This window comes from Neomonachus schauinslandi, chromosome 4 (genome assembly GCF_002201575.2).
Source record: "Neomonachus schauinslandi chromosome 4, ASM220157v2, whole genome shotgun sequence".
Classification (NCBI taxonomy): domain Eukaryota; kingdom Metazoa; phylum Chordata; class Mammalia; order Carnivora; family Phocidae; genus Neomonachus; species Neomonachus schauinslandi.
The window spans coordinates 30,840,707-30,861,023 of record NC_058406.1 but is presented as its reverse complement, the minus strand read 5'-3'; the positions used below and the strand labels follow the sequence as shown (position 1 = coordinate 30,861,023).

Below are 20,317 nucleotides of genomic sequence, written 5' to 3'. Positions count from 1 at the left end.
AGGTGGGCTCCTAGGAATACAGAAATAGCTGCCTGCAAGGAAACCTTCTCTGGGGCGTTAAGTCACATAAAACAACTCACAGACAGAAAAGTTAGAACGGGATCAGTATCATTATCAAACATTTCTTAGAGCTCACATTGACAACTAGCGACTGCAATGAGATGCTAATTGAGAAGATGGCACTGTCCTGCTGATTTGATGATTCGTGTTTACCATCTACCCTGCACAGTGAAAAGGATGGGTGATTCAAAAAGCAAACCCTCAGCATATTATCAACATCTGGAAAACAGGATATCCCTAATTTCCAGAGAAGCACCATATAATAATTAAAACTGTTCAATTTCAGCTCACTTAACAATTTTAGACAGGAACCAAATAAAACAAGAGACAATAACGATATTTTCATTCTGCTTAAACTTTGAGCGCTGCAGAAATGAGCGACAACCTACCCACCATTATAGCTTCAATATGAATAATAAGAACGAATATGAATTCACCTTCACGTCTTCATCCAGTTTCATAATCTTCTTAATACGAGCCAGTGGGAGTTCCTGTACTCGGAAATCTTTCTGAAATGAGTAACAAGAGGGACATACATGTGGGGACAATCAGCAGGGCATGACAGGCACCATGAAACACTGTGACTGGCCTAGTCTCTCCTTTCCAAAAATACAGCAGGAGAGGAGGTACAGATTAAATGAAGAGAATCCAAGTCCTGGAGCAAAATTCTTCTTAACCCATGCAGAGTTTCAAACAATTGAAAGGTTTCAGGATAAACTTACAATGCCATCTAACAGCACCCTCATGAAAAGCAGACCCAAATGGTATCAGACTCTTTGCTGGCACAATATAGAGGTGCATTATGAGCGTCTCCTCCACACCCCCACTCCCACCAAAGCTTACCAAGTCTGCAATATGCAGGTTAAAATGAGATTTTTGCCTCGGGGAATTCCTTTAAGTTGCCAGTTCTTTCTTCTATTCTGGGACTATAAGGGCAAGGTGCTGCCAGCACCCGACCACGGTGACCCACAGCTGTCTTCAGCCAGTACTGGCTGACACTGGCTACTTCTGGCCTTTGCAATGACACCAGAAATCAGGGAGGAGGGCCTTTCCCGTCACAGCAGCAAAGGCCTTGTCTCCGAAGTTTGCCTGGAGGTGGGGATGGGAGCCGAAGAGTATGGGGGAAAAAGGATGAATTTATCAGCTGCCTTTTTGGAACAGCCCCTGGCACTTCTTTCTTTAACAAACAAGACTGGGCTGGGAGGAAACCACATGACTTTACTGTGGATAGGATTTAGGAAAGGGCTTTTTGACCAGCACTACTTCAATTATTTGCGATTTAAGCCCTTTTTTATTTTGATACTACTGGTACTCAAACACATGCCCAGTGATGGATGTAATTCTAGAAATAAAAATCAATTCTGCGTTTCAAAGCTGCAGTGAAGAGAAGGGTGCAAAGGCAGAGATTGGCTAAAATCAGTGAAACCCCTACTGGGCCCAGGTGTTAAGTGCCAGATTCTATAAGTGGTCTGAAACGTGACTCACCAAGCCCAAGGTGCTCACCTGGGAATTTGCACCATCACGTTATGGAAGGAGCAGCTATTATTTGAGATTTAGTATAATGAATGTGCATAAGCGAACTTTCTTTTCCAAAACCAACAGAAATCCTCAACTATATGTCAAAGAAGGCAGTGGGGCCTTTTGGAAAAAGGTCACCAGCCTTCCCAGAATCCATTTTTATGACTACAGAAGGAAGAGTTTTATTATGATAAAAGGCACACTAAAACACTAGGTATCTCCTCACAAACCCAACAAGCGGCATGGGACCACTCACCTCTACAAACCTCCAACACCATTTTTTTTTCCTAATCTTTTCCCTTTCCAGCATTTTCCATGAAGGTAAAACATTTTCCATGAAGTCTCTACTAAAACTAACACTGGAGTGGCAGGGCTTTACAAGTCCAAATTATTAAAATCTCACCAAAAAAGACAGCAGGCTATATTCTTTCTGTTCTTATTTTTTTCTCCTCTTTCATTGACTCATTCATGCAACTCAACTAAAAGTGAGTGTATGGTACCTGCTACTGTGTAAAAGATGCAAATCTATTCTTACCCTTGAACAGATTATAGTTTAATTGTTAGAGACTGCCATAGAAAAATATTATAACCCCCTATGCTATAGTAGGGTGGGGGTATAAAATCCCACAGGGACAAGAAAGGAAATAACCTGCCGGCAGGGCAGGGGGAGGGGTTGGAATGAACGAGAGGAGCTGGCAAATGCTCCGCAGAAGGGCTGACATCTGAACTGTGTCTAAGGGATGTTACAAAACTTGCTTGTTGGAAAAGTATGAGAATGTCATTCAGACAGAAGCAGAAGTACAGCAACACAAAAAACATGGCCTATTTAAGTTTTAAATGTATGATCTTAGTACTGAGAGAAGCAGCGGGTAAGAGGATGCTGGACTGGGGCCAGACCCTAAAGGGATTTAAAAAAACATTTAACCACAGAAATCAATCACTGGTCTTCCTTCTTGTGTGGCAGATCACACAAAATGATGATGCGAAACAGAAATGCCAAGGAGAATGCTGGGGATAATTCCTCTGGAAGGCCTCCCAGGATGATACACACACAGCACAAGATTATGACCACACGGTCTAACCTGCTTGCACGTGCACTCTCACTGGGCTTGGTTATTTAATGTATTTCCACATGACTGCTCTAAAATTCCTTTTCTTCTTTTTTTTTTTTTAAATAAGTCAGTCAGAGAAAGACAAATACTGTATGATTTCACTCATATGTAGAATTTTTTTTAACAATGTATTTTAAGATTTTTTTTTTTTTAAAGATTTTATTTATTCATTTGACATACAGAGATACAGAGAGGGAGAGAGAGAGCATGAGCAGGGAGAGAGGCAGAAGCAGGCTTCCCACTGAGCAGGGAGCCCGATGCAGGGCTCGATCCCAGGACCCTGGGATCATGACCTGAGCCGAAGGCAGACGCTTAACCATGTGAGCCACCCAGGCGCCCCTATTTTAAGATTTTTAAGATTTTATTTATTTGAGAGAGAACACAAGAGAGGGGTGGGTCAGAGGGAGAAGCAGACTCCCCGATGAGCAGGGAGCCTAATGTGGGGCTCGATCCCGGGACTCCGGGATCATGACCTGAGTTAAAGGCAGACACTTAACCGACTGAGCCACGCAGGTGCTTGGGCTCTAAAGTTTCTTAACCAAAGCCCAAAGCTGATAAGACGACCTCTTTCCCCAACCTGAAAGAGAATATTGCCTTTAGAATTTCTATGAGACTATTCTTCAATCAAAACCAACAACAAAAGGTCCCAACCTTGGAGAGATCTAAAATGAGGCAGAAACTTACCAAAAAACCCTGCTCTAAGTCTCCCCCTCAAAAACCTTTTGGGAAACTTTCTCATGATCCCCAAACCCTGAGATCCCAAGGGGCAGTGTGTGAAATGAATCTTCAGATATGCATGTGTGGTTCATTATCGCTGACAACAACCTAGTCTTCTATAATCTCATCCTAGCTTTCCAGTCACGTGTAAGGATTTACGACAAGCTTACTGGAGAGGGCAGCACTCTTACCAGCCATAGGTTGAGGTCCACTTAATTGCCTTTCAATTCAGTGACCCCTTGTCACTGGCAACCATGCAACTGATGTGAATACCATGTAGCTTCTCCTGATGCTGATCCAAGTGGAAGAACAACTGACACATACTTTTTTCCCCCTACTCTTGGGAGTGATATCAGCAAGGTGGAAGAACAGATTCTCTCAGAAAATTCTCGTGCTCCTGACCACAACCAAAGAACTACATTAAAAATGCTGCCATCTGAAACTGCCAAGTTTCAAGAAGTCTGAATTCACTCAATGAGAATCTGGAGCCAAGGAAAAGTCAATGGGTCTCAGGCTGCACTAAAGAATATCCGCAGTTTCAAATGATGAGAAATCTTTTCCAGGCCTACCCAGTCAGGACCACCAGCAAAGTCAAGATTCTAATCCTCTCCAAAGTGGTGATTCTCAACCTTGACTGCCTGTTAGAAACACCTGGGGAGCTTTTGAAAAACAAGAGGATTGGGCTCTACCCAGAGTAACTGAACCAGGAATTCTAAGGGGTGGAGTCCAGGCACCATGTGTTTTGAAAACTCCCCTGATGACTATGACCCACAATGAGGGTTAAAGCCTTGCTACTCAAAGTGAGGTCCTTAGACCAGCAATGACATCACCTGGAAACGCAAAAGAAATGCAGAATCACAGGTTCCACTCCAAACGTACTAACTCAGAATCTGTATTCTAAACAAGATCCCCGTGTGGTTCATACAGACTAACCTTTAGGCGGCACTGCTCTTACAGGAAGGGCTCAAACAGCACAAGACCTATTTTCTAACAGTCCACAACCTTTCATTTCCAAGGTTTTATTTAAATGGTTATCTGGTTTGACTGTAATGTTAGAAATGTCATTGTCCAATCTGAAGGCACCAAAGAATGAAAAGATGTACCTGGCAATTAAAAGAAAGTGGCCTAGGCATCAAATTACAGCTAAGTGAAGGCTGAAAGGGATGGAAGGAATAAGGGGTAGATGAGATTTTTTTCAAGATTTAGCGTTGTCGCCTCCCCATCTGCCCTCAAAAAACCAAAGTTAGCTTTTTCTTCCCCACCTTCAAAAGGTCTTCAGAGGAGTAAAACTCAATGCCAAGAAGTCTGTTAATGTTCCCAGAGCCCTGCTGAGCAGGAATACAGTATTTTGCACAATCATCCTAGCGTACAATCATTTTGGTATGATTTTTAACCAACTTCAATCCCAGCTGAACGTCACCTGAATTTATGGACAATTACAGTGCTTTTAAGAGTGAGAAGAACATAATGGCCAAGTGGAGATGAAAGATAAATTGCTTTTGCAAAGCTCAGACCAAAATGATTGAGGCCAGAGTTCCCAATACGTCATGAAATAGACATCTAGCAAACTTCAATTTGTTTTTGAAACAATCTTTGTCCCAGTCTTAGAGACCACAACACCTTATGAATATTCTCAAAAGTTTTATGTTTGGACAGTCAGAACATATGAATTTAAAAAAAAATCTGTTCGAGATTTTGAGATGTCAACCTAAGAGGCTCTAACATATCTGAGGAAGTCTGGTTGTAAGTGCTGCTGAGTTCCGGAAAGGCGCAGTCTAAATGCAAAATGTCTGGCCACATTACACAGGCCGAGGTGCAGTCAGAGAAGCAGATGCCTTTATGTGCCACAGGCAGAGGGCAAAATAAGAGTCTTACAAAGGGAAAGACACCCCAACTTGCCTAGACTGTATTCTCAAATTTGGCACTGATGTTGCTTCACACTAAATTTGAGATGGAGGAGTCTGATTCATTCAAATATTTACTGTGCACCTATTAAATGCCAAACTTTGTTCTAAGCGTCTGATGTAAGGGATCCCATGGTAGTGGTCTAGGAGTCTTTGTCAAGGGGAGAAAACTACAGTCATCAACAGAAGAATCATTAAAGACAACTGCCCTCCTTGCTGGTCTTTCTCTTCATTCATAAACATGAACCAAAACTAAATCCCTCAAAGTAATCCACTTTGAACCTCTGGTGGACTAGCTAGCTGTCTAAATAACAAAAGTTGGTTAACACCACAATCTGCTTTTTTGGCAATCAAACCTGAACATTAAGCCAAGTCAAATAAAAATCAAAGCCGAGTCTTTGAATTTGAAGACCCATATTCCTAACAGCATCATTCACTACAGTCAAGAGGGGGAAGCAACCCAAACACCCACTGCCGGATGAATGGCTAAACAAAATGTGGTTCACACATGTATATACGGAATACTAGTCAGCTTCAGAAGGGAAAGAAATCCTGTTACACGCTACAACACAGATGAACCTTCAAGACATTATGCTAAGTGAAATAAGCCCGTCACAAAAAGACAAATATTGTATGATCCCACTTATGTTTGAGTTTCAGTTCTGCAAGATGAAAAAGTCCTGGAGATCGCTTTCATAAGAATGTGAATAAACTTGACACTACAGAACTGCATACATTTTAATTAAAATTGTTAAGATGGTACATTTTGTTGTATGTTTTTTACCACAATTTTTAAAAAATCAAAACTTAAAATACAGAAAAGTTAAGTGCTGAGCTGGAATCTCCGGAGTTTATCCGGCCACTTGCCTGATCCTGGATTTTTGCTTCTACGCTCAAGCTGGAGTACAGACTTGCGGCACGGGCCTAATCCCACCACAGCCCAGGAGGGCACTAGCTTTACACGGGGCCGACTCCTGCACTAAAACCTCATAAGCTTTACTGTGAGATTACCCACTTAAAATATGAACAAAACACCCTACTTAATCATTTCTTTTCCTCCTCTCTCTTACATCTGAGACAGTATAGATAACTACCACCTTTACACTACAGAAAAGAAACAATGAATTTTCAGTGGAAATTCATCTGTGAACACAAGCCACTCTGAGAAAGGCCATGCCAAGTTCAGTTGCTGAAAATGCCCCATGTAAACAAACGCGACCCACAAGTACATCAAAATATGAATCTTGGATTGGTTTTTGTTTTTTTTTTTTAATCCCTGAAGTCAGTGGGGGCATTTACCATAATGAGAAGTTATTTTATTTTATTTACTCATTACTTGTTTCAGTTTACCTCCCCCACAGGCATGCATGTCCTGTGAGTGCAATGATCTTGTCTGTAGGGCTCACTACTGGATCCACAGTATCCAGCACAGCCACAGCAGGTATATAGTAAGTATTTGTTGAGTAAACAAATAAACTGACCTCGTATGTCTGAGGTTTAAAGGCCACTAGCTCTAAGAAAGTGCAAAATTAGTTCTACATTAGGAAGGAGTCCAGTGTCTCCTCTGCCAGGATGCTTAATGCCTTCAGGGCAGGAATGACCCATCTGAAACAGAGAGATCCTTCAGTATTTGCTAAAATGACACCAAATGGAACATTTTTCATTAAGGAACTAACACTACACTCTGAAAATTTTCTAATTCTAATGTATCACACCTCCTGCTACCACTGCCATACCACTCTACTCCTACCCCCATCGTACTACCCACATAGTAACCCCGAGCCACTCTGAACTTCTTGCTGGTCCTCAAAACATAAGGCCCTCCCCTCTGGGCCTCCGGGCCTTTACGAATGCCATACTCTGCTGAAGATATACTTGCCTATCCTTTCCATCTGGTGAACGCTTCTCATATTTCAAGATCCAAAAAAATGTCCCCTTTACTTAAAGCCTCCCTAACTCAACCAGGGAGGAATAAGCACTATGTCCTCTGTAATCCCAGAGCACTTTGACCTTTTACTGCTTCAGACTCATTACTGTGTCTGATTCAGTAAGTATTTAATAAATATTCACTGAATAAATAACTCTGATTGTAATTACTAGATTGTAAGCTCCGCAGGGGCCAGGGTAATATTTGATTCTTCTAAGCCAGTGGTTCTCAATGAGATGACTTTAGCCCCCAGGAGACATCTGCCAATGTCCAGAAACATTTTTGGTTGTCAAAACTGGAGGAGGATTGCTGCTAGCATCTAATGAGTAGAGGCCAGAGATACTGCTAAACATCCTATGATGCACAGGACAGCTCCTCACAACAGAGAATTATCCAGCCTAAAATGCCCATAAAGCTGCTGCTGAGAAACCCTGATCTAAGTGTATCTTTTAACACCCAGAAAGAGTGCGTGCTTACAATAGATTTGTTGTTGAATAAATTGCCCAATAGTGTTTACCAGATTCTAGAAATTTGGCAGGGCCACTGAATCAGGACTAAGAAATGAGCTACAGCTACTAAAGGAAGGTGAGAGTTGTGCTCTTCTGCCTCTCTAAAAGATACGCTTCACATTAAGCTACCACCTCTGAGCCAAAGCATCCACTATCTACCCACATGCCTCAGGAAAGCCACTAAGATATAAAAAAAAATCCTTGTAGTCACCTCACCTAAGGTGAATTATATTTTCATGTTCCCACCCAGAGGTCAGGAATGAACTATGCCTATGCGTTTGAGATTAAAAATGTTTTACTCTAAGTACTGGGTTATTCATCTCATAGCTCTTTACACTCTGCAAGTTTCTCGTTCTTTCTTACCACTGTTAAATTCCGAATTTCTTCCATGACACGAGGCCAGAAGGACTGCAGGCTTTGCTGGGCATCACTGCTGCTAGTACCACCAAATCCTCCTTCTGTGGACATTCTGACAACTGAAAACAAACACACACATGAGATACATTAGAAGTAATAAAGACAGACTTTCTGTTCAAGTTATTTATATCTTTCCTTATGGCTGTTTTCACTAATTCAATTTTTCAATCTGAGAAGGTATATAATTGTGCTGAAGAGGTTTTTTAACACAGACTTAAATGTTAGCAAAAACATATGGAAAAAGTTTCCCCTTCTATCCAACTTATACCACAGAGACTATCAAGGAGCTCTAACTAGAAAACCTAAAATTACTAGAAATTCAAACTGAAATCTTAGTATGAATCAAGGCCTTTTAATGTCTTATCTTAGGAGGAGACAAAAAGGGGAATTGGCTGGTGCCCTAGTCTGGTCGGTAATTTTCAATGCCATTCCCTCCAATGTTTTTTTCAAGTTCACCATGGTTTCTTTTTTTTTTTTTTTAAACTTTTTTTTTTAAGATTATTTATTTATTTATTTGAGAGAGAGAATGAGAGAGAGAGCATGAGAGGGGGGAGGGTCAGAGGGAGAAGCAGACTCCCTGCTGAGCAGGGAGCCCGATGCGGGACTCGATCCCGGGACTCCAGGATCATGACCTGAGCCGAAGGCAGTCGCTTAACCAACTGAGCCACCCAGGCGCCCCCACCATGGTTTCTCACACTCCACGCCATAGCCTGCAGCAGATAGATTAAGAGTCCCAAAGACTAATACTGTACAGAAATGTAAACCCAAGTCTTAACAGCCCATTTTATTCTTTTGTTTTAGACATTGTGGTCCCATTTCTTAGAGGCTACTGTTATTATTTCTTCTAATCTCAAGCTAATCTGCCTCAGAGGGCACAGAAGTGCTAAAGCCTTGGCCAATAATTGAGTGGGTAGCACCAAGTCTCTGAACTGAAACTACTTCCCAATTCTTTCCTTACCTGAACCTTTCTGTTAGGAAAAAGCCAAAGCACACCATCAACTGGAAGCTTTAAAGGTGGTTGAAAAACAATGGGGAATGAAATTTAGGATAGAGAAAAGAGGGTCAGAACCTGCATGCAATCAACTGCTTTTGTGATGGGGGAGGGAAGATGAGTAAGGATCCCTGTATCAATTTTAACTGTAGGTAATATTGTAAGTTTTATAAGATTTACAAGGGGAAAGTAAAAAACTCCAGATGGCTTAAATGCTTATCTGGCAAATACTTAAATGCAAGAAACAGTTTAATTAAACACAAAGAATAAGAAACTTAGTGATGTCCTAAGAATTTCTATTCTGGGAAATTATTTTAAAAAGTTTAACAGGCCAGTGACAAGATGCTGGCAGAGAGCTATGTAAATCACTAAGAACTAGTTCTGAAGGGCTGAGAGAAAAGCACCAAAGTCAGGTGTCACATGACCAAACGTGTTCCTTTCTAGACTCCATAAGGACACATGCTGGGCAGATCACTCTCCGTCGGCAGAGTGGAATGAAGACTGATAAATCTAGGTTTAGACTGAGGATGTTTGATTCCCCCTTAAATGTTTGCCTGGGATTGTCCAAGAGGTCTCTAATTTTTTTTCTTTTTCCTTCTAAAGGAAACGATGAGAGGAAAGAGATGGAAGGAAAACAAGAGTACAATCTTCAAAGCAGATTTCACTCTGGTGTAATGACATTAGTGGGTGATGATGTAATGGGAAAAGATTTGGAGCCAATTTCTGGTGCTGGAGGCCAACAAGCAGCCCTATACATCAACAGGAACTCTTAAGTACTAGGAAGCAGTATGATCTTGGAGGTTCTGGAGGGAATTAAAGTGAAGAGTGTTGAATCACAGTTGAAATGACTAGATAAAATCTTCAGTCCTCAATAACCAAGTATGGTCCTCTCAGCTCAGCTCCCATGACATTTTCATTCATCACCGTATGCACAGGGTCTATACATTATTCTCTTACATATACTGAGATCAAAGAAATCTAAGCAACCTAAAGAAGTTTATTTTTAATAGATCTTACAAGGTACTGATTACAGTGAAGAGAGACTCTAACCTTTTATTTTTTAAAAGATTTTATTTATTTATTTGAGAGAGAGAGAGCACAAGCTGGGGGGGGGGGTGGTAGAGGCTCTCCCCTGAGCAGGGAGCCCATGCGGGGCTCAATCCCAGGACTCAGGGATCGTGACCTGAGCTGAAGGTAGACAGTTAACCAACTGAGCCACCCAGGTGGCCCTAGACTCTAACCTTTCAAAATGGAGCAAACAAAAAATCTTTCTAGAAATAAAAATAAATATCAAAAACTTAAAAAAGAATCTAACCTTGGGCGCCTGGGTGGCTCAGTTGGTTAAGCAACTGCCTTCGGCTCAGGTCATGATCCCAGAGTCCCGGGATCGAGTCCCACATCGGGCTCCCTGCTCGGCAGGGAGTCTGCTTCTCCCTCTAACCCTACCCCCTCTTGCGCTCTCTCTCACTCTCTCTCTCTCAAATAAATAAATAAATAAAATCTTAAAAAAAAGAATCTAACCTTTTATTGTATGGCTCCTCGGAAAGGCCTGATCTTAGCAAAATTTGCCACACAAACTGCTACAGTGAAAGAAGATGCACACCACACCACTGCCAATGTGATATCTTTGTATACTTGCTAATGATGGATAGGGTTCAGTTTGAGTTAGCTTTAGAAAGTTGGTAACAAGTTTCGGCTGTCCTCTAATCTGTTCCCACAAACATTACAAAGGCTCACACTTCAAGAAGCACCTTTAAATTTTGTCTGTGGACAGTCTTGCTTTTAAATTATGAGCTATCCCAACTAAGGATGTGCTGCTGTGATCAGTTCCCAAACATCTGTGCAGTCAACAGATCATGAATGAATCTGGCTGGCTCAGAGCCACACACTGCTGGGAATGAGGGTTAGGTACAAAACAGAAGTTAGCAAGTCTTTCTGGAAGTGAGAAATATATTAAAGGTTAAATTTCTATGGGGCGCCTGGGTGACTCAGTTGTTAAGTGTCTGCCTTCGGCTCAGGTCATGATCCCAGGGTCCCGGGATCGAGCCCCGCATCGGGCTCCCTGCTCGGCGGGAAGCCTGCTTCTCCCTCTCCCACTCCCCCTGCTTGTGTTCCCTCTCTCTCGCTGTGTCTCCCTCTGTCAAATAAATAAATAAAATCTTAAAAAAAAAAAAAAGGTTAAATTTCTAACTTCAGAGGCCCATCTGCATTAGAAAATCACAAATGGATAATGGCAAAATATGCAAGTCAATAATAATGTCCTTTGCATTTTATTGCATCATAAAAGTTTAGGACTTAAAAAAAAGATATCAAGAGCCACCGAGGCTCACCCCTCTAAAAACACGCTCACAGCTCTATTCCAACCTCAGCCAACCCCCTCAATCCCATCCCAAGTGGTCATTCAGCTTCAATTTGAGCATCTCCCTCCCCGGTTCTGGGAAACTGGCTTACTGGTAAGGTACCCTTTTCCATCTCTGGACAGCTCTGAGTGTTCTTCTTTATATTAAATTGTATTTGCAAAGTTCCAATTAAGCTCTGGATTTAGAGTTATAGCCCTTATGATTTTTCCATCCAAAAACCTCTTTTTATAAATTCCTGTCTTCAAAAACAAAGGTATTCTCATCAGAAACAGAAGATCTTCTCATGAGGAACATGATTTCTAGCATCTCTGCACAGAGATGATTAGTAGGTAATTCTTTTAATACCTCTTGAAAGAATGTAAATTGTTACTAAAAATTCCTAGAAACACTGACTACTTTTATTCAAAAGGTTTTCCTTGGGGCGCCTGGGTGGCCCAGGCCATGATCTCATGGTTGTGGGATGGAGCCCCGCTTTGGTCTCTGTGCTCAGTGGGGAGTGTGCTTGTGGCTTCTCTCTCACCCTCTCCCTCTGCCCCTTGCCCAGCTCTCTCTCTCAAATAAATAAATCAATCTTAAAAAAAAAAAAAAAGGTTTTCCTCAAAGCAGAGTCATTACATGGGGCTTTAAAAATGAGACTGTGTCTCTGTCAAATAAATAAAATCTTAAAAAAAAAATTAGAACAAATATCAAGCAAAAGATTTTTTTTTAAAAGAGTTTATTTGTCAGAGAGAGAGAGGGAGAGCACAAGCAGAGTGAGAAGCAGAAAGAAGCTCCTGCTGAGAAGGAGCCCAAAGAGGGACTCGATTCCAGGATCCCGGGATTCTGGGATCATGACCTGAGCCGAAGGCAGACGCTTAACCAACTGAGCCACCCAGGTGTCCCTCAAGCAAAAGATTTTATGAAAACAAACTGGTGTTCTCAATATTTTCTGACTGAGGCTCAGGATTAAAATAATGAAAACTAATGAGCAAACAAATTTTGCTCACTAAACACCCCAATAAGCTAAAAAATACAGACCAACCTTAGTTAATCTTACCACTCTGACTTTAGTAATTAAATACATTAATTGCAACTAAGTTAATTTTGCTACAGAAATGGCCTATTCATAACATCTACATCCCACGGAATATATGCCAGATCCATTTTCTAGGGTAACGAGAAGGTATGTATTTGAAAGTAGAAAGACTAATACTTCAGGATCCTTTTTTTTTTTTTGAGAGAGAGTGAGACAGCATGAGCAGGGGGAGGGGCAGAGGGAAAGGGAAAAGCAGACTCCCGGATGAGCCCAGAGCCCAAAGCTGGGGCTTGATCCTAGGATCCTGAGATCATGACCTGAGCCAAAGTCAGATGCTCAACTGAATGAATGAGCCAGGCACCCCTACGATCCTTTTTATTCCATGTTAAATTGCTATCTCTATCACAGGACAAAGCTATTTATATACAGTTGACAACAAAACTGCCTTAAGACCAAGTGCATTGCTTTAGATCACTCATGAAACATGCAGCATAGGGGCACCTGGATGGCTCAGTCAGTTAAGCATCCAACTCTTGATCTCAGCTCAGGTCTTGATCTCAGGGTCATGAGTTCAAGCCCCACACTGGGCTCCACACCGGGCATGGAGCCTACTTTAAACAAACACAACAACAACAAAAACAGGTGACTTTTGGGGTGCCTGGGTGGTGCAGTCAGTTAAGCATCTGACACTTAGTTTGAGCTCAGGCCCTGATCTCAGGGTCGTGAGATATAGAGCCCTGTACCAGGCTCCGCGCTCAGCAGGGAGTCTGCTTGAGAGTCTCCCTCCCTCTCCCTCTGCCCCTCCCGCTCGTGCTCTCTAAAATAAATCCATCAATCTTAAAAAAAGAAACATGCAGCATACAATTTCCCAGATTTCATTCATTATTAATATTAGACTTATCATTCATGTTAATTACTTTATAATATTTGAATAAGATGTCTGTTTAACTGTTTAATAAAGATGAAAGGATCAGATGAAGTATCAAATGGTTGTTGCCAGAAATAATCTCAACTCCCAATATCTATTAATTTATCTGCTTTTAAAAACAGTTTGTTTTGCAAAGCTAGAAAGGGAAGACTCAAAGTCCATCACAAAAAGGCTGTTTCTCCAATGCTCAACTCAACTGCCATCTGTCCACAAGTCTTCTCTAAACATCCCCATCCGGACATGATCACTCCTTCCTGTGAACCTTCAGAGCCCTTGATCTGCACCTCTTTCTGCCATCACCATATTATCTTGTATGATCATTATTTATGTGTGTGTCTTATCATATTTCCCCTTCTGGTTTACAAGCTCCTTGTGGGTAGGACCTGAATATGATTCATCTCTGGATCTCTCACAGAGTCTAGCACACAGTCTGACTGATTACTCCTGAATGAAGGGGCAAGAGAGTTGCTAGGTACGGCCTTTCTGAGAAAAAGAGGTCTCTTGGAAAGGCTGGCCTTGAAATAGACTTAACGGGATTGCCTCACAACCAAAGGAAGTGGCTGGTTATAGAAGTTATTCTGGGAAGCTCAGAATAAATGAGTTTCTCTCTGGGCCTTTAAAATAAGAAGGACAACAATCAGAAATCCACCTGGAACTGACTTACTGAAGTGAATTTAAGATAAAAGGACAGGATAGGAAGGCCACAACGCGCCCCCGATCCCCCACGCCCTGAAGTTGCAAGGCAGACTGTTTACTGGAAACATGGGTGCATACCACTCCTGAGTATAAATCTTTGAAAGACAGAACTTTCTCAGAAAGGTGACCAGGACAGACTAGTAAAGCGTGAAAAATTAATGACAAAAGGTAAGTAGAAGGAGGGCAAATACCTCTGCTTGGCCATTCATTAGCAGGAAAATAAGGAGAAAATCATGGAGGAGATAAGATGATTCAATCAGATCATTCAAGGATGGAAAAATCTAGCTGTCACTCTAATATCCAGTTACTCTTTATCATTGATGAAGAAAGAAAAAGACCTAAACAGTTTTCAAAACATCTTAGAAGCAGAGTGCTCCTCTTTTAAAGATCCTGGAAATCTTTCAAGCTCTTGCTCTTGAGCAGGTACCATGGCTCACCAAATCCTCCCCTCAGTGATACACTCAGACACGAAACAGGATTTACAAAGTGATCAACCTCATAAAATACAAAGCAATATAAGATTTTACTGCAATATTCCCTGGTTTCTAAAACTCTGTACCATTAGACTATAGCTCTCTTTTCTTGGCATATACCTCACTAAACCCACTATACAGTCTTTGAAATAACTGAAACCAAACAGATGTTGTTGGGAGATAATACCTAAAACCCTAACATATCTGTTCAAGGAAAAAAGTCAAAGAAAGCTCCCCTGAAATGAAACCCAATCCTTGACCAACGCTGCTTCCTATTAAAGTACTAGAGCTGACCCAGTCCAGGAAATCAGGTTTCACTTAAAAACAACACTCTCATTGTCAAATGCAAGCAAATATATCCTAGTCCAGTTTTGACTGAAAAATCTAAACACTGGTACCATGTTTCCCTTTAATGACCATCCCCCCCCGCATAATCCAACTTGCAGCCTTTAGACCACAAGCAACCCCAATCATTCCTGTGTATCTCCCTATGTTCAAAGCACCCATCTTCTTCACTCCCTTTGTGACTCGCATTTTGATCATGTCTTCCTGTCATTAGATGACATGCTTTTTATTTTGCCCAACTGGCAGCACTTTCACATGCATTTTAGTATGTTCCAGTACTGTTAAAGTATTTATTGAAGTTAGTTCCAGGTTTATTTGAATTAGCCAAAACTGTTGGGATGTTATATTTCAAGTGGTGAGTGAGAGATACAGAGAAAGAAAGGCTATTAACATGAATAACTAGATGGATAAGAAAGGGGTAGGATTTAAGCTTATTTGTGCTTGCCATTTTAGATATTCTTCCACACTACAAAGAAAAGTGTAAATGAAATTTGAGAACTAAGACTTCTGAAACAAAACAATTCCACTAACAGACAATTTGGTTCCAATGTTTGTACAGATGGACCTAAGGACATATGCCATTATCAACCACGGCTAAAGAGCATTTCAAGACTTAAGGAGGCATATGTTCTCTACAATAAAACCAATCTCAAATCGACAATTTCAGGAGAAAAATAGCACTACTCTGGAAACTAAAAGACCTGTGTTTGTGAACTGGCCTGTCATTCCACTAAGCCACTCCAGGAGCAATGTATATTGAACAAATATGCCAAAGGGGTGGTCTGGTATGGAAGACCTTCACTTGACCACTTGAGGATGCAATAAATGAATGAATACAAAAGAAGGCAGGGTGATTAGAGAGAAAAGAGAGGTCAGCAGTCTTTAAGCTCATCTACTTAATCATGCAAGAAAGCACTAAGCTTAGTGCCAGAAACCTTACTACTTAAGTTCTAAACCCTTACATAACTGGATCCCAGCTAGTCAAACTCACTGGTTTTGTGGTTTTATACCCACCACTATAAGAATGAATAACATAGCCTGACTGGAGACCGTTTTCCCCAACCCTGATTAATGCCAAGTTCAATGTTTGAGGGTATGTCTGTGTCTAGCTCCGAAAAGCTAAGTATGAAGTTGTTTTTCAAACTGCCTACTGGAAGAACCATGCTTCCCAAAAGACTAAGGGTTGGAACTAGCTGCACATTATTCTCCCTAAAGATCTATTCACAAGGACACATTTTTAAATTGGCAGCAGAAACGTTTTTCCTTCAAAAACAAAAACATGTTTCTGTTTGCTATCTACTACAACGTAATCTTTTAAACAAGGGCCAGATCATAGTACAGTTATAAATGGAAAAACTTGAAGGCATAGCAACCGGTATAAGCATAATTAAACTGATAGGAAAGCATGAACAGAACACTTTAAGATCTGTTTCTGTGGAAGAGAAAATGATATGTAAACATTTTACTTCACATACTTTCTTCCTCATTTGGTCATTAATGTTCAACTTAAACCACCCCTGCATATATGACAGCAATAAGACACTATTTTGTGTGACAGAGGAAAAAAAATCAAGTATTTCAGTGGAGTACTCCTAAAGCAAGGGTCTGGGAATGAGAGCCCACAGACCGAAATTGGTCCTGCAGTCTGTTCGCATAAATTAAGTTTTATTGGAAGACTGCACCCTCATTCACTGACACTGCTGAAGGCTGCTCTCACGCTACAACAGTATAGTTGAAGAGTTACAACATAAACTGTATGACTTGCAAGCCAAAAGTATCATCTGGCCCTTTATTAAAAAAAAAGGATCAGGGGGGCGCCTGGGTGGCTCAGTTGGTTAAGCGACTGCCTTCGGCTCAGGTCATGATCCTGGAGTCCCGGGATCGAGTTCCACATCGGGCTCCCTGCTCGGCGGGGGGTCTGCTTCTCCCTCTGCCCTCTTCCCTCTCGTGCTCTCTGTCTCTCATTCTCTCTCTCAGATAAATAAATAAATAAAAATCTTAAAAAAGGATCAGGTAACATTCAGAACGCAGGTCTAAACTGTTAAGTGTTTTCTTTCACTGAATCCTTCCATGCCAGAAGAGGTGTTACCCCTCATTTACTGATGCGGCACCTGAGCAGCAGCGGCTGCAAAGCTTGCCCTACAGCACACAGCTGTTACACAGCTCCCTCACCTGTTCAGCCTCCATGAGGAGTGAGCTGGGCCAGCCCCCTCTGCCCCAAAGGAGTATCTGTTAATCTCTTTGACTCTCCAACCTAGTAAGTAGTGAATAAATTCTTGCAGGAAGAATGGTGAGTTACTGGTTTTTCAGGCTCTGAGCCTGCAAGAGAATTCTGACTTGAGCTGGAGACAGAAATAGTGCCAGTAGCCTGAGTTAAACTGTATCCTAAAACAAAGAGGCATTTTGCCTACTAGATCCCTTCTCAGATTTAGAAATCCTGAGAATCACCTCTTCCTGCTTCTGGCAGGATCCTGTATTTGTGCGTGCCCAGGAGAAGTGAGAAGTGTGATTCTGAAGAATGTTTCGATGCCAACTTAAGAGCTGTAGAGTTTACAAAAAATACTTGTCACATACATTACCCGCAACCGATCTTCACTCAGTTCAGGGATAAAGATATCAATATTATTCCAATTTTACAAATAAGAAAGCTAAGGATTAGTTACTTGCTCAAGGGCACAATATAGTAAATGGTGGAGTCGGAAACACAAAGGCTCTACAATTCTATTCTTGCCTTATTATAACTCGTTCATTCTCCCTTTTTGCACTGTTTTAAGGTTTGCATATATTCAAACTCTTCAGAGAGACGAGCAGTCTTGGCTGGGACCAATGACTCAAATCCTTAACCCAAAAGATAATTTTTATCCACTTCCTCCCATCATCTCTGTGACAGTAATAGAAAATGCTAATGGCACTCCTATCTACTATCATATAAACATCCTCTTCTTTTTTCTGTTGTCTCTTTCCAAGCTCTGTCGCTTTTTTCTTTCCTATTTTATCCTTCCCCTTTGCATGTCTCCAGGTCCGTCAGTAGCACCTATAAATACTCAGTTGTGAACAGTGGGGGGCAGTAAAGTACAGGGAAATACATAAAGAAAATGGACTGGACCTAGAGGTTCTTGCTCTCTGGCTACTAACTTGCTATGTTTATGATCTTAGGCAAATCACTTAACTTCTTAGGGCCTCTGTTCACCTGTAGGAGCACCTCACAGGGCAGCTGCAGCACACAAATAGGAAAATACATGCTGGAAAGCCTTGAAAAATACGAAGCATCATACAAGTGCCAGATGATGTATCATCTTCACTGCTGAGAGCAAGGCAAGACACCTACTGTTGGCCTGAATGGTCTCAAGCAGAGCACCAAGCCCAAAGACCGATCTCCCTTAGGTACTGTAGCAAGTAACCCAACTCGTTTCTTCCTCTAATTCAGACTTTGTTGTTAACGTAATTTCTAAGAGTCCAGGCTTCAGATGCATGGAAACAAATACACAGAAATCTTTTCCCATCTCTTATAAGCATGAAATAAATTGTAAAGCCCTTTAAACTGTTAAATTTAGAATGAGTGTACTCTTCCAAATAAGCAAAGAATTCAAACGGAAATAACTAGGAATGCTCCAAATTTTAATCCCCAGGAATGTCAATGACAATAGCTATGCAGGTTTTCCCTCCAGACTAATCCAAAAACATTTAAATTCCTAGAACATGTCTCCTTGGACATGTCAGACTTCTGTAAGCTGGGAGTGTGTGTGGCTGCTTTGTCCTTCAAAAGAAAATCTTGTTTGTTACATTAGGGGGCAGAAGAGACCAGGAGTCTAGGCAGCATCCACCCTACTTGGCCCTACCACCCAAGATAAAGATTCTGTTTTGAGCTCTGGAGTACAGCGAACATGTTCTGAAAGCAGGAACTGTTGAGACTATTTCATGGAATGAAACCAACCTTGTTAAGGTTTTTTGGGAATAGCACTGTTAAGAAGCTTGCTTTTTACAGTACAACTATAACAAACTAAATATACATTCACTAATTAGCGGCCACTAAATTTTTTTTCTCCCCAAAAAACCATTCTCAGCACTCAATAAAATCTATTTCTACAATTAACATATTCACTTTCTTCAGACTTGTGTGACATATTATTATTTGGCACGTTATTTCTTAAGCCTAAAATTTCCCTGCTCCTATGTTTTCCCCAGTTCTTACGTAATTATCTTTGTTTCTGGCACATCCTCAAGGGAAACATTCCTTGCTCATAGTGGGAATTCAACACAAATCTACAGAATACAAGCTCCTCAAGAACTATTTTAAGACCCCAAGTATCTTTGGCCTCACTCCGGCTTTTCTCTGAAATGTTCATATGGGGAAATCCCTTCTGAAGTACCTGTACCCAGCTGTGCAATAACCTTTGTGCAGTAATCCAATAGAAAAGTCAAAAAAGAATACGGAAGGAGAGAAAGCTGTTCTTCTTCAGAAAATGCGCCACGAATGTAGATAATTATCTAAATCATAGACTCCACTGGAAAATGGGAGATTGTGCTGATGAGTTAATCCATCTAAAAACTGGGGGGGGGAGGGCAAAGAATTCTCAATTAAAAACCTGCGGGTGTTTTAAGAATGTCAATGAGCTTGGTTGTATTGGTTTGGCTGTATGGATTCTGCTGATTCACAGACACACTGAATTCTGCCCTCTGCGTAGTGTCTTTTATGGTTGCCTTAGATGCTGAAAGGAAGGAAGGAAATGAGAAGAGCATGAGAAGAAACAAATCCTCCAAGCCAAACGAGCACTACACCTCCTACATCCATGTATAATAGCTGTCAGGAGCTCAGTGTAAAGACTACTTCAAAGAGGGCGAAGCAACTGAGATGGTTATGCTAATCCTTTACACCTGTACATGCTTTACACTTCGTACAGGAGCTCTCTTTCCACCATCTCATTTGTTTTTCACTACATACACAGCACAAGTACTAATACTCCCATCTGATAAAGATACTCCATCCAGATGGACTGAGGGACTTGAGAGGTCACAGGACAAGCACGTGCCAGAGCTGGAATGAAACCCCACATGCCTGGATTCTCCATTCTGCGCTCTTAAACCACATGTTCTCCTCCCTCCATAGAATTAATTACTCAACAGAGGACCCAAAACTTAAGAACGTATGGCTCTTTGAAGCCTGCAACATTAAGTCCATCAAGCCTTTTACCTTTAGTTTTCCTGATCATTCTCCTGGAAAAAGTACGCCAGAAGGCCAAGGTGCCAGATTCTTACACATTTCAAAGTGGAAAGCTTAAGGTTTTCAAGCTTGTTAAAGCTATAGTTGCACACAGGACTGGGAGTCGAAGTTATCTGGTCACCAA

The 20,317-nt window shown here is 41.3% G+C and overlaps 1 protein-coding gene across 3 annotated transcripts in view; it reads right to left on the bottom strand.

Annotated features, from left to right (window-relative positions):
* NFYC (nuclear transcription factor Y subunit gamma) overlaps window positions 1-20,317 on the bottom strand; it is a 67,476-nt gene that overhangs the window by 21,918 nt on the left and 25,241 nt on the right. For all 3 annotated transcript variants that reach the window (XM_021684239.2, XM_021684241.2, XM_044914490.1), the window contains exons 2-3: window positions 8,111-8,223; window positions 498-569 (exon numbers count right to left, since the gene is read on the bottom strand). In XM_021684239.2, coding sequence (XP_021539914.1) covers window positions 498-569; window positions 8,111-8,215 — 177 coding nt within the window. In that variant the 5' untranslated portion in view covers window positions 8,216-8,223. The remainder of the gene's footprint in view (window positions 1-497; window positions 570-8,110; window positions 8,224-20,317) is intronic.